Source organism: Ammodytes marinus (assembly GCF_949987685.1).
Source record: "Ammodytes marinus genome assembly, chromosome: 12".
In the NCBI taxonomy this organism is placed as follows: Eukaryota; Metazoa; Chordata; class Actinopteri; order Uranoscopiformes; family Ammodytidae; genus Ammodytes; species Ammodytes marinus.
In genome coordinates this window covers 27,358,377-27,373,376 of record NC_137216.1, presented here as the reverse complement: position 1 = coordinate 27,373,376, position 15,000 = coordinate 27,358,377, and the positions used below count along the sequence as shown (strand labels likewise).

At 39.1% G+C, this 15,000-nt stretch overlaps 2 protein-coding genes across 4 annotated transcripts in view; one reads left to right on the top strand and one right to left on the bottom strand.

The window, feature by feature from the left end:
• LOC307258502 (uncharacterized protein) overlaps positions 1-528 on the bottom strand; it is a 40,089-nt gene extending 39,561 nt beyond the window's left edge. For all 3 annotated transcript variants that reach the window (XM_080038055.1, XM_080038056.1, XM_080038057.1), the window contains exon 1: positions 67-528. In XM_080038055.1, coding sequence (XP_079894181.1) covers positions 67-125 — 59 coding nt within the window. In that variant the 5' untranslated portion in view covers positions 126-528. The remainder of the gene's footprint in view (positions 1-66) is intronic.
• Positions 529-10,375: 9,847 nt separating this feature from the next.
• ndufa10 (NADH:ubiquinone oxidoreductase subunit A10) overlaps positions 10,376-15,000 on the top strand; it is an 8,498-nt gene continuing 3,873 nt past the window's right edge. The window contains exons 1-8 of the mRNA XM_080037605.1: positions 10,376-10,501; positions 11,341-11,509; positions 11,939-12,154; positions 12,725-12,811; positions 13,100-13,221; positions 13,487-13,566; positions 13,753-13,807; positions 14,429-14,514. Of these exons, the coding sequence (XP_079893731.1) occupies positions 10,427-10,501; positions 11,341-11,509; positions 11,939-12,154; positions 12,725-12,811; positions 13,100-13,221; positions 13,487-13,566; positions 13,753-13,807; positions 14,429-14,514 (890 nt within the window). The 5' untranslated portion in view covers positions 10,376-10,426. The remainder of the gene's footprint in view (positions 10,502-11,340; positions 11,510-11,938; positions 12,155-12,724; positions 12,812-13,099; positions 13,222-13,486; positions 13,567-13,752; positions 13,808-14,428; positions 14,515-15,000) is intronic.

The following is a 15,000-nucleotide window of genomic DNA, read 5'->3' as shown; positions in this document are numbered from 1 at the left end:
TATGCTAAGGAACAACACAATGGTGTACACAACTTTTTTAGCACAACATTTTCGGGCATATCTTACTGTTTGAGGACGGGCTTCTTCCTCTTCTTGTTCGCATAGGAACCCGGGTTTCCCAACATGGTGACACTTGTTGGGGTTTTTAAACGCTCACAAACTTCACGTTAGGGCAAACGTTTCGTGTGGATAATTCACTCCTTCGCTACTTAAGGCGTTCTATCCATCCAGTATAGTGGTCCGCTATAATTCAACAAGTATGATTGACAGAGAGTCAAATATGTCCCATGTTTGAGTGAGATAAAATCCACCGTGGTCCCGCGGAGGTTGTGTTGCGGCGTTTAGGGTCCCCGTGGGCGGATAACGATTCTGACCTTGCTCGGCGGTGTGCAACAAAGTGTTGAGACCACTATGGAAGTAACCTGAATACTGCTGTGAGTGAATTTTGGTTGAGTGAGAGGGGGGTGGGGGAGAGAAAGGGAAACTTTGAAAAGTTTTCAGTATAGGCTATGTCCCCACGCCCCCTAGTCTTTGGATAAACAACGCAGCTTTATTATTATTGTTCGGAGTCACTTGAGTTTTCCTTCGACTTCTTCTCTTGCACGGCATGGGGCGTTTTCAGGAAATGTAGTGTACATGTACAGTCTGTGTTTTAAGGTGGACTGGACAAGTTGTGAGTGACTGTCAAGCGTGTTCGCCTGTGTTGAGATTGTTTTCTTTTTTCTTTTTCTCTTTTGACTTCGTTGGGAAAATATGTGAATTGGCTGACTTCTCTGACCATTGCAGGAAATATAACAGAAAACTTTCCCTAATAACTTGTATGGGATTTGATGTTACTTGCTACATCCAGTGTCAATTTACCACTACTGAAATCATTTATATCAACCTATACTTTACCATAATCTCATAAAATATGCATATATGTAAGACCACTTTATTGTCTGTAATGCTTACACATATCTTCTTAGAAATAGGTGCAAACACGATTGGAGTACAAAGGGCAACCAAACATTACACACACCGACACACACACACACCGACACACACACACACCGACACACACACACACACACACACACACACACACACACACACACACACACACACACACACACACACACACACACACACACACACACACACACACACACATGTAAGTAAGCTTTTCATTCCAAAACAATAATATCTTTTTGTATCAGCAATATTTTAGAGTCTGGCTGGCTATAGGGATGTTCTCCCTGAGATCATGACCACTTTGATGTTTGGCAGTGTTGGATCCCTCCCACACAAAACTTTAAAATCACTTGTTTTATGGACCTGGATTTGCATATTGTGAATTTGTATTGTCATGTTGCAACAAGAAACAGCCTTCTCCACACAGCGGCCACAACATTGGAAGCTCAATATTGTCTAACCTATAACTGTATGCTGTGTAGAATGAAGACTTCATAGGTTCCAATGGCATTCATCACACAGATAGATAGATAGATAGATAGATAGATAGATAGATAGATAGATAGATAGATAGATAGATAGATAGACAGAGACACATACAGACAAACACACACACACACACACACACACACACACACACACACACACACACACACACACACACATTTTACAAAACAAACAATAGGGCAAGTAAGACAGTCAGACAGTAATATTGTATCATATTGTAATTGTCTGATTTATGATACATTTTGTACCAAATCATTTGTATTGTATGGTATTTTTAGATTGATAAAATGAAAAAAGGCTATTCCTGACAGGCCTTTCTATTATTTAGAGCGTGTAAAACAAGGCTAGAAACAATAACAGAAACTCCTCTCTGTAAACTAGTTTTGATTTCCTTAGATATATATTTATACAAAATCAGTTCTCAAACGTTTAGCCTAGGTTGATGCAAATGTGATTTTTCTGGCTTCACCTCACCGCACATCAGTGACAGCTAGGAGACGTGTTGCAGACAGTTCCCATGGAGACCATTCATTCACACACACACACCCTGCAGCTTTTCCACCATCTCTCCTCTGTAAACAGCGCTGTGCTTATCTTGGGCCCAGTTTGCTTCCTCATAACAGCTGTCTGTCATGTTAAAAAGCTTGTCACCGGTTAAAAAAATAAAAAAATAGACATTGTTTTTTCCCTCGATGACTTGCATGAATTGATTTGTGTCGTTTTGCTGTCTGTAGAGCAGTGAGCCAGTGTTTGGTGTTTTTTTACAGACACAGTTTTACTCTGTTTTGTTTGTAGCTATTGTCAAAACATGGCGGCACCGTTGTTTACCGCATTTGCATCTGTATAAACAGAAAGCAACTGTCACACACTGACACACAACAACAACAACACACGCAGCAAACAGACTCCTAAAGGTGGGGTCTGCCATTCTGGAGAACGCTTGTTGTCTAAAATCACTTTCTGTCAAAATCAGTGTATATTTACCTCACGATCCACTACCTGTCTGTGCTGTGTGTGCGCTGACATTTTTTTAGTACACAGCCTAGGCTCTGTAAACAAGTATTTAAGCAACAGTTATCTAAACATAGAGGGGCCCACCATAGCAACATGTCCATTTACAGAGCCTATGCTGTGTATTGATTAACACTGGATTTATTTTCAGCGCACACACAGTGGCCTACGGACAGGTAGCAGATTGTGAGGAGATATTCACTGATTTTGACAACAAGCGTTCTGCAGAATCACTGACTCCACCTTTAAGTTCCAAACTTAAATAAAATATAAAACAGAGGAGAGTATAGTCGACATGTCATCCTTTCATCAGACACTCAAGCAGTGTTTGCAGTATATCTTTGACAGCTGATAGTTTAACTGCCTGATGACTGAGAGTTTGTGTTTGTGCGTGTGTTTGTTTGATTGCTGTGTGTATGTGTGTGTGTGTGTGCGTGTGTTTTTGTGCTTGTATGTTCGCCAGCCAATAGTTTAACAGCCTGATGATTGAGAGTTTGTGTGTGTGTGTGCTCGTGTGATTGCTGTGTGTGTTTGTGTGTGTTTGGTTGATTACTGTGTGTGTGTGCGTGCTCTTGTGATTGTTGTGTGTGTGTGTGTGTGTGTGTGTGTGTGTGACAGCCAATAGTTTAACTGCGTGATGACTGACTTGCGCCCGAGGTGGAGAGGCTTTGACATGGAGGCCCGGTCTCTTGTCTTTGAGGAAGGAATCAACAATCTGAATAGAACATGTTCGTAACCATAGCTACATTCTACTGAATTTTGAGGTCTGGCAACGACTGTTAAAAGACGTTCCATGTAAATAAAGAGTTGGGCAAACTGTTGTTGTTATTGTGTTTTTTTTGTTGGTGCATTGGTTACACTGTAGACTCCAAACCTGTCTGATCGCTTGTGTCACATCACATCTCCGCGCAATGGGACTTGTGAATCAATTGAGATCAGAGCACAAAAGTTGGAAGTAGTAAAAGCCAAATTTAACCCAAGTTTTGACAATTTGACGTGTGTGTGTGTGTGTGTGTGTGTGTGTGTGTGATGGATAGCTACATAGATAGAAAGAAAGTACTTCATTTATCTCTAAGAATACATTTTAATATTGCAGTCAATCACACAAAAACACACACAAGTCAGGGCACATGCCACTTCGGCTGCAGGCTCTCAGTGGCATGTTTCCTTGGTAACAATCAGTGACACCTGCTGATCGATGTCTCCATGGTAACTATCAGTGACACCGAAAAGCTCAAAAACATGGCTCCTGATTTGTGGTTTGCTCATGATGATGTATAGTCCAGTATAGTTTAGACCCCAGAAAGAGTTCTCATACCTCAGTAACATGTTGGAAATGTACAGTAGCCTAAAGCCTTTTTCTTGTAATCTCACTTTGTGGGGTAATGTCTGTGAAAACTAAAAAAACTAAAATACAAGTTGTGTTGCACCACCATGTTTCTACAGAACGGACAAACTTAACAGCCTTACACGTTTTTATATGTGTCTGCTTGAAATGCACCTGTTGGAAGATGCAGAATAAGTACTAGAACAAATAACTAAATACATGTCATCTTCACCTCATCACTTGATATTGTGGAAAGACTTGAGGCAGTGGTGGATGATGCCATCTTTGATAACTAGCTTCTTGACCTTGAAAGCCACCATAGCTTCTGTACAATTATTGGAAAGGGTGGTGATGGAGCCCTTTTACTTTATTTAGTTAGACTCATTCTAAAGAGGGCGACTGTGGCTCAGGTGGTAGAGCGGTTTCGGCCAATGATCGAAGGGTTGGTGGTTCAATCCCCGCCCTGCCACTTGTATCATGGTTGTTGTGTCCTTGGGCAAGACACTTCACCCACTTTGCCTCATGTGAATGTCGATAGTTGTCTGCTATGTGTGTGTGAATGGTAACTTGTAAATGGGAACAGGTCTCCCTCGACAAATCTCCGGTGTCAATGGGATTTCCCTGTATACTTAAAGGTTAAAAGAAAAAAATGCATGAGAAAGGCCTCCATCTGGTGTTGACCAGGGTTAGTGATGGAAAGCCTTATAATCAGATCAGTAATTGTATGCAGGTGTGCAAACAAACAGTGAATGCTGAGAAGAGCACACAGTCTTTAACTGCCCCCAACACACTTTGATACTGACAAGAGTATAGAACGCTACTATTGGATATCACAATAAACGTTTTAATGATATTAGCGTATGTTTATGTTTATTTGTCCTTTTCAGTTGATTCAACTTATTTTGAGGCATGTTAGAGCTAAGAGCCAACACATGCACACACACACGCTCACACACAAACCACACATAACATACCGGACAGACTACAATCAACTTCAACAAACCAAGTAAGTGCAATAACAAAGAAAACTGGAAGTGCGTAGAATAACTCTCTATGGCATGAAGGCTTAAGCTAAGCACCCAAATTAAGAAAGCTATTGACCTTCATAGGTTGGCAAGGGAGCGTTGCAATCTAGAACTTTCACCACTAGATGGTGCAACAATACTCCCATATTACACACTGTACCTTTTTAAAAGTGGATCAGGTATTATCAATGCAGCTGTATGTTGACATTGTGATCTCCGCCCGGTTGTTCCCCTGAGGGCTAGTTAGAGCTCACCTACCTGTCCACAGAATGATAAACGAAGCAGTACCACTGTGTGTGTGTGTGTGTGTGTGTGTAAACGCTTTGTGTGTGTATGATTGCTGTGTGTGTTTGTGTTTATGGTTGCAGTGTGTGTGTGTGTGTGTGTGTGTGTTACCAAAGAGCTACATTTAGTCATGTAACATTTATATCAGTGTTTATTGTCAATGCAAAAAAAGGTGTACAATGCAGAAACAAGAGCCTATCTGTTACAGTGAATGTCAATGTTTTTATCCCTGCAAGATCCACTTTCAGCTACAGAAGCATAATGGCGGCCAAATTTAGGCAGTTACGATTCACAATAAGGGAATTAGCAATATCCTGGTACAACATTCAAAAAGGTGTATGCTCAAGCTTTGGTCTTAAGTGTTGGGTACAGAAGCAGGATCATGAACCTCCTCCCTTAATGTCAACATAGAGATTATGTAGCCCTAACCACAAATAGGACACAGGATTAAAACACTTAAAAAAAACATGAGGAGGTTGTTATGTATTTTTTATTATTATTATGGGCTTCCTGTTAAGAGGACATGCCTGCCTGACTGTGTGTCTGACTCTCTCTCTCTCTCTCTCTCTCTCTCTCTCTCTCTCTCTCTCTCTCTCTCCCCTCTGGCCATCCACCAAAAACACCCAGTAATAACTTCCATGCATTCACACTTTTTAAAACTATCTTGACCACACAAGCGCAAATGAACAGAAATCATGACACTCACGCGGCGCTTTATACGACCCCGATGCTCACTTTAATAGCTGTGGTCGGCGCGGTAATGGAGCTGCAGTTACATCTTGCTGTGTGAAAAAAAAACCTGCCCTCTTGCCTTCACACGCGATTTCTTCCCTTTCCCAGAGGGCAGCTGTGGTCCTGCTTCTTGTCAAGCCCCGGCCTGTTTGAAAAGGACTCCACAGTTCAGATAGTACGGTGATGGCCAACAGAAATACCTTAGGGTCGAGCTAATGTCGTAAATGAACAACCCACTTATTTCAAAGCCATTAATTAAACTGTAGAATTCAAATTCACCACCGAAAGAAATACACTTATACAGTACAGTCTGGGAGGTTCTGTTTGTTTATTTGGACCCGTCATTAGTTTTGACATAAGCTACTGTAGAAGCTAGTTTGCATTGTGACAATACAATATACTTTCATTATGTCTTCAGGAATGTTTGAATACATAAGCAATTTTTGGCAAGATCAAAATAATTGTATCATTTGCATACCTTGAAAAAATAACTCAAATCTGTAGCCTATATGTTGGATAAAGCCAGAGTTAAACTCAATATCAAATTTTTTACAATATATCAGTGTCCAAAGTTTTTCACTGAAGAGATTTGGATGATTTTTTTTTTCATTTCTAAAGTGAATCGAAAGCACAATGTACAGGTCATGTTTTTAAGAACAAAATGTATCATAAATCAGACAAAACATAGCATTAAGTGCCTGCTAACTAGTATTTAAGTAGACATAATTACTTCTCATCTGGTAATTACCATACTGACTCGACTTGTACATCAGAGTCACAGATACAAGTGGCGTGAATGAGCTTCCATACATTTCGCCCCGAGCAAGAGGAAAGAATGAATCACACAAGTTGTCTAAGACATCCTTGAAAAAAGTGCCGCGGGCTGGTTGCCTTGGCTTCAAATACTTGGGTCTCTGAGTGCCTTTCAAATGATGAAATTAAGAGAGTTTAAAAAAAATGAAATAAAAAGGGTGTTGTAATAGGTTTTAAGGGAGCTAAGCATGAGTTATTATGGGTGGAGAACAGTAAAAAAAAAGGCCAAGGCTAAACCACTGCTTGGCTGGATAAAACATTTTTCTAAAGTTAGCGAGGAATAAAGACTTGTAACCGTGGTGTTGATGATGGCAGTGCACCGGTAGGCTGTCACACAGGAATGCACCGGGGCCCAAATAAACAAGCGGTGAGAAGTTGGTTCAAAACGCATGGGAACAGATGCACAGCACACGCATGCACGCACACACACACACACACACACACACACACACACACACACACACACACACACACACACACACACACACACACACACACACACACACACACACACACACACACACACACACACACACACACACACAGTGGTACTACTTCGTTCATCATTCTGTGGACAGGTAGGTGAGCTCTAACTAGCCCTCAGGGGAACAACCGGGCGGAGATCGCAATGTCGACATACAGCTGCGTTGATAATACCTGATCCACTTTTAAAAAGGTACAGTGTGTAATATGGGAGTATTGTTGCACCATCTAGTGGTGAAAGTTCTAGATTGCAACGCTCCCTTGACAACCTATGAAGGTCAATAACTTTCTTAATTTGGGTGCTTGGCTGAAGACAATAGACATTTGTCTGTTGTCTTTTTTGTGTCTTAGATTATATTGTGTATTCTTCAATTTTAACTGGATAACTAGCTCCAATCGTAACCTACTCATTTTCACTATAATAAATCTGCTGTTTAATTTTTTGGTCTACGAAATGTCAGAAAACAGTGAAACATGTTCATAACAACTATAACGCCAAATGTGATATTATAAAGACAAAAACATATTTGAATGTGAGGCTCTCGAGCTTTGATAAACAATCAATTTACCATCAAAACAGTTGTCAAATATTTTTCTTTTAGTGGACTCACTTTGTGTTGTTCACATTTCCTCGCTTGGACTTTTATAACATTACATTTTCTAACACTGACACTGTTTTGGCAGCGAGCGAAGCAGAAATGACTTCAGCAGGAAACCATAGCAGGCGTTAGCCGGTGGAAGTAGATCAAGCTCTTACTTTGAAACACATGCTGCCAAGTTCAGTCGCTAGAATGTATTTGACAGAATTAATATTGCATTTGATTGTTTTGTAAGATATTGCACCACAGTCCAACAATTTGTCTATTGTCTTAGATAGACATGCTGACTTTTTCATGTCCTGTCCTGTAAAACCAAATCTACAAGATCCTTCTAACTTTGTAATTTGGGGAGTTAGTTGCATGATAGTAGTAAGCATCTGAATGGAGTTAGGCATGTTTATCAATCCAAATGAAAGATATCGTCATTTTAAGTTTGATAAACTTTACAGAAATTCGGTTAAGAGGCGGGCTGTGCTCTGGTTCTTATTACACATTAAGTATTTTGAACCAATCACAGCAGTTCTCTGCCCAAACATTCTATCAAACAATGACTTGCCATGGAGACAGTATGATATGACCACGCCCACACAGTCCTGTTAAACGGTCTGGACAGTATAAAGCAATTTTTAAACAAAATGTTATATTATTCATGAACATATATTTTCAAACTGATTTTTTGTAAAGGCGTATTTAGACGCCTAACTTTGGTATCGTATATTGATTTCTATTTTTTTAAATGTTTTACTATTTTAGACTAGGTTACCAGAGGCATTAAAGGCAGGTACAGTAGAGCATTGAAATGTGAAGTATTTTGTTTTGCGTTGCCATGCTTTTGGGTTGTTTTTGAAGGATAAACAATGCAGGCGTACCTCCTCCCCTCCCTGCTGGCACTGTTAAAACCAGAGCCAACTGCAGAGGAGTGAAATAAAAGCTGCTGTAAAAATAACCAGGGGGAAATTTGGCACAGATAGGTTTTTTTTTCGGCCTAACTCCCTCGGCTGGCCTCACAGGGCTTCAGCCGTGAGACCTGAATGTGGACTATTGTTGTTTTACTGTTGACTAATTACCCAGGTTCCTGTGTGTGTGTGAGTGTGTGTGTGTGTGTGTGTGTGTGTGTGTGTGTGTGTGTGTGTGTGTGTGTGTCCATGCAGTCCAGTATGTTGGATTTTTGACTCACCCCCCCCCCCCCCCTCCACCCTCCGTGTTCCGGGACCTCCTATTATAAATTAAGCAACCTATAACCCATTTCCAGTAAGAAGAAACATAATGTATAAGATGACAATAAAGAACAGAAATAAAATGGGTTATAAAAACAGAATAAACACACAGAAACGGTGAATATAAAAAGATCAGAGGTAGACATAGGTACGTAGGCTACAGAGTAAATATATCGTTAGCGTCATAGCATAAAATTTGCCTAAATCATATTTACTCTACATCTACTCTATTCTACATCTACTCTACTCTACATCTACTTTTTGTTAGCCCGATAGCATACTTGCCTAAGTCATTTTTTAAGGGTTAGAGTATAGGGTAAAGTAGATGTAGAGTAAAAGTAACCCTACTTTTAAATATGATTTAGGCAATTAAGCTATGAGGCTAACGATATATTCACAAGTAGTTGGCTGAGTATAATCACTAGATATAACAGCATCTCCTCACCACACCTCCTCACCTACTACACCTGCCCCTGTACTCTGAGTCATCACTACACAATCGTGATAAGATGCCAGGCTTTGTTCAGAGTTACATTGTGTAGATTCACGTCCAGATCAGCAAGTTGTCTGACATTAAACACATATTTTTCATGCTGAATCAGAAACGGTTGGGAAAATGACACTGAAACTGAAATCCAGTCAAGCCTTTTCCACTAAGATGGAGAGCAGATAGGCCAACACAGTGTCTGTATATTGTGTGCTTCAACTTTTTTTTTACTCCTAAAAGTGCACATTTCTTTAATTAGTTTTGTCTGATAGTTATACGTTTAGTTTATTTTATTTATTTATTTTCTGAGGGGGGAAACAGACCAAGCTAACGTTATTCTATTGAATGGGCTTTGCTCAAGTCAGTGATTCCACTCTGAGCTGTTCCTGCCAAATAAGGGTGTGTTTTTACAATCTACATGCATCTGTCATTTTGTCATCACAATTGTTTTACTAATTGACGGAACTCATTTCAATCCTGAGTTTTTACTGATCTGATTCGATGGTTGAAGGACAGAACACTGTTCTTACAAGGGTAAAATAAATGAACACTGCCACCTGCTGGTTAAAAGACAGCCATACACCAGGCTTTGGCTCGTCAATATTTTCATGTATTAATAAAAGGCCTACGCATCTATTCATGTATGTTTTCATATACATATTTATAACATTTGCAGTTTGAAATATATTTAGAAAAATAATATACATTCAGTAACAAGTAGGCTACAGCTAATAAAACAATTTCAGTTAAATTCACAGTAAAAGTTACAAAAAGGATAAATCAATTAAAATAAATTAAATTAAGATATAACATTTGTTGCTATTGTTCTTTGCGGTGCGGTTTGGTTTAATTGCATTTTATTTTTAAGAGACGAAGACTTAGAAACGTATAATGCATGAGACGCGGTGCTGTGACGTATTATCTAGTCGCCGGGTCTTTGCTTGTCACTCGGGTCAGCTCGAATCTTTTTTGGAGGACAGATCACCATGGCCCTGAGGGTGATCAGACTGATCATCCCTGCGGGGAACAGCGCCTTTACAGCGGCCAACACTTTGCAGAAGGTGAGCACATACTAACACACGTGGACGAACTTTGATGCTTTATGTTTAACGTTTCCAATTCACAAGGGCAAGCTAACTTATGCTAACTAGCCTCCTAGCCACTAGCATCACAGTGGGTCAGCTGCTGCATATTATTTACATGAGAGTGGGGCTAAAAAACTTCTAAATACATGTTGAATGGTATATTTTTTACGCTTACATGGTGTTACAAGTGCAGGATGTGGAGATACCGGCTTAAGCTTTTTAGAACCTTCACAACTAGCTTCGACTTTGCTACAGAATAAATGTTAAAGTGCTACTGTCGGTGCAAAACCTATTTCTATGAATCTATAAATCACTGGATGATTTAGGTCTAGAATACTTGGAACTACTTCTACGTGGACATTTGAAGGGTTCCCAATAAACACACAAATAGTTTGTTTGTTAGCGCTGCCCTCTGCAACCTAACATCACACTATAGTCAGTGAGATCTACACAGTCTGTTATTGTGTCTACCATTCAGTTTTTCAAAGGGAGATCTTAATGATAATTCTACAGTATGTATGTGTCTTATTGTCTTTTGTAATGGCTTGATTATCAGCCAAGCAAACAAACCAGGCAAATGTACAATGACCCAGGTTTTTTCGGTGCAGCAATTGCTTTCATTTTCTTTCTTTCTTTTTTCGTAATTACAATGTCTTGTAAAGGGAAAACCTGTAACATATCATGTGCAGAACAAGTCGCTTACAACAATCAAATGAAAACGTTCACACATTTATGGCAGAGCTGTGCAGGAATACTTGATTTCGGTATTTTAGAAGACTCATATTTTGAATTTTTAAAAAAAATATATAATCCAGGCTGGCGTTCACACGAGCTCGGTGCGCAGCCTGCGTTATGGCTGGTGGGCCTATGCTCTGGGAGAGAGGACCATGCCTCGGTTAACACAGACCAGCAAGATCATCACCGTGGACGGAAACCTGGCCTCAGGGAAAGGAGCGCTGGCACAGAAGCTGGCTGACAAACTGGGTAATCCTATCTATCTATCTATCTATCTATCTATCTATCTATCTATCTATCTATCTATCTATCTATCTATCTATCTATCTATCTGGGAATCTTTCTGTAGAGTTCAACCAGTAATACCCTCTTACAGGCTGAAAAGTTCAATTCTGTATTTAAATGTTGAAGTTTAAATGCTGGTAGAAATGTTTTAATCAACATGTTATTTTCTTTATTATCATATTATTTATTTGTTAGTTTCAGTATCCTATTATGTGACAGACAATCAAATGTATCTTATCTTGTCCTGAAGGCAAAGCTTAAACAAACCTTTTTGACAAGAATTCCTTACATTTAGTTGGTTTTATTGATGAACACAGCCATTGACTGAGCTGTTTGGTCAACACAATGTGGAGAGTATATTGTAACTTCTAATCCTCATGTATCCATCTGTAGGGATGCTGTACATGCCGGAGCCGGACACGTTCTACCTGGACAAGATGACGGGGGAGAAGGAGCCTCTGCCTGTGGACTTCAACGGGATGTGCAGCCTGGAGAAGTTCTACACTGATCCCAAAGCAGCCGACGGGAACAGCTACAGACTGCAGCTGTGGATGTACAGCATGAGGCTACTGCAGTACTCTGACGCCATAGAACACCTCATCACCACAGGTAACACTAACACGCATATGCACTGGTTACCTGTTTTCAAATAACAAGGGAATCTGACTTTGAATCAAGATTTGCACCACCATTGCTTGATCATATATAGCCCCTTATGATATCAGTTGATGGATTTCATCACAACATGTACATCATTTTAATGTATTTTCACAATTGCACTTAAGGCGTGTTTTGAATGTTGTCTTGAGTGTTAAGTTGTAACTGTAACTCTGTATGGCTTATCTCTATCAGACTAACCTGGTTTGATAAAATATATAATATGTTAATAAATATGTTATTCATTATCCATATGTTTCTTTAAAAGTTAAAATAGTTATTGAATTTTTACAAAATATTAGTATTAGTAGATTATGGATACAGCCTTTTTTCATTTTATATATTTAAAAAAAAAAGGTTTATTCAAATAAACACCTACATGTACAGTACATGTTTGACCTTTTTATGTATACTAGTATGAAAGAAGACATGTTATGGAAGTGAAATAGTTGAAAATCTCAAAATTGACCAGTGCTTAAGAAAACAATGTCTTAACACAATCACTGATCTTGTGTGTTCCAGGCCAGGGTGTGATCCTGGAGCGCTCTCCCTTCAGTGACATGGTTTTCCTGGAGGCCATGTTCAAACAGGGATACATCAGGAAGGAGTGTGAGTGATCACTTTCTATAACTATATATATCCTACTCTATGGTTTTGATTGAACTTTTAAGTCATTGCCATTATTTCGGTAGAAAAAAATAAATCTCAATTTACTTTTGCTTTAGTTTTAGTTTGATAACATTTTTTAAATTGTAGCACAAAATGTCAAAGAATGTGATAAGACGACCCTTAATTTATCCCTAGGGAAATTTGGTTGAGCACAGATTAATGGAGAAAATAAAAAATACATTATAACCGTATTGCATATGTCTTAAAGAGTTGTGCTTTGTCATTCAGGTGTGTCTCACTACAATGAGATCAAGAACATCAGCATCTGTGAGTTCCTTCCTCCTCACCTCGCCATCTTTGTGGACATGCCCGCTGAAGACGTGCAGAAGAAACTCAAAGAGAGCAGCAAGGTGAGGACTCACTCACTCACTCACTCACTCACTCACTCACTCACTCACTCACTCACTCACTCACTCACTCACTCACTCACTCACTCACTCACTCACTCACTCACTCACTCACTCACTCACTCACTCACTCACTCACTCACTCACTCACACACACACACACACCATCCATTCTGAGTTGGCATAAAACACCTTAGTTGATTGAATATGCCATTATATAAAAAATATAAGTTAATCATTTATTGACATGTGATCTTTTTCTCCTCAGTCTTATCTTCAGAATGTTCCCCTGGCGTATCTGAAGAGTGTTGAGGAAGCGTACAAGAAGTCTTTCCTGCCTAAAATCGGGTAAGAAGGGTATTTAAATATGGTGGTCACTAATATTTAGTGGGTCTGCTTGGTCAGGATGGCCCCAAACTTCCTTCGGGGGGAAAAGGGATATCTGTGACCAAATATGAACAATCCAATAGTCCCATATCATTTGATATTCATGCTTCCAGACACCTAAAGTGTTTGTGTGTTTGTTTCTTCTAGCGAGGCGTCAGAAGTTCTTGCGTACGATGCAACCATAGCCCAGGATGTTGAAAGGGTAAGACTACAGTCAATTGTAGCCGTTTTAGTATTTTTTTTTTTTATTTAATTTTTTTTTTTGCAAGCAGATTTGACCTCTGGAGATTTACAGATTTATCTAAAACAATTAGAATATCATGGAAAAGTCCATTTAAAAAAATAAAATTTTAATATTATAAATTCATAACACAAAGTGAAATATGTCAGTTATTTCTGTTTTTTAATTTGGATGATTACGGCTTTACATCTCAGGGAATGAAAAATGCAGTATCTCAAAAATATATGAAATACATGAGAGAAATGTAAACATTCTGAAAAGTACAATAATTCTAAATTATTTTCACTTTATGTGTATTGAATCTAGGATATATGAAAATGTCACTTTTCGATTAAAAAAAAAAAAAAAAAAAAAAAAAAAAATGTAATTGATTTTTATTTTATTTTTTATATTCACCTGTATTTGCCATTCCCATTGAAACTGTTCTGTCTTGTGTGCTGTGGCCAGGTGGCAGAAGACTATTATTCTAAATTATTTTCACTTTATGTGTAATGAAAATTTCACTTTTTGAATGAAATAAATATATATATATATTTTTTTTATTGATATTTAATTCACCTGTATTTGCTGTGCTGTGTCCAGGTGGCAGAAGACATTGAGTATCTGAAGTTTGAGAAGGGGCCGTGGCTGGAGCAGGATGACGTCACCTACCACCACATGAGAATGCTGTGAGTGTGTCATTAATCTTTTACCTTTTCCACCGTGTGTTGAAACGCAAACGACTTTACAGACGAACACAAACAGGTGAAGAGATATTCACTCTGACACGTCGCAGCCTCAGCATCTGCTCCTCACACTCATTATAGATAAATATGCATAGTGCCTGAAAACACACACACAGACGCACACACAAGGAGATACACACAGACACACACTCACTCACTCACACACTCACACTCACACTCCGAGAGCTGAGAATGCAGATTAGGCCTGATTGCCTTTTGTATACCAGACTCCACTCGTTCATCAGCTGCCTTCTGCCATGTAGGATTTCAGCACTTTATGCTCTAAGCAGTGAGTGTTCCCTTGGTAGTGTCTTAAAAGCATTAAAAAAGCATTGAAGTCAGCTATTCTGGAGAATGCTTGTAGTTTTTTTTGTCAATATCTCATCAAAATTGGCACACAGTACTGTCTGTGCGCTGGAAAAAAAAATC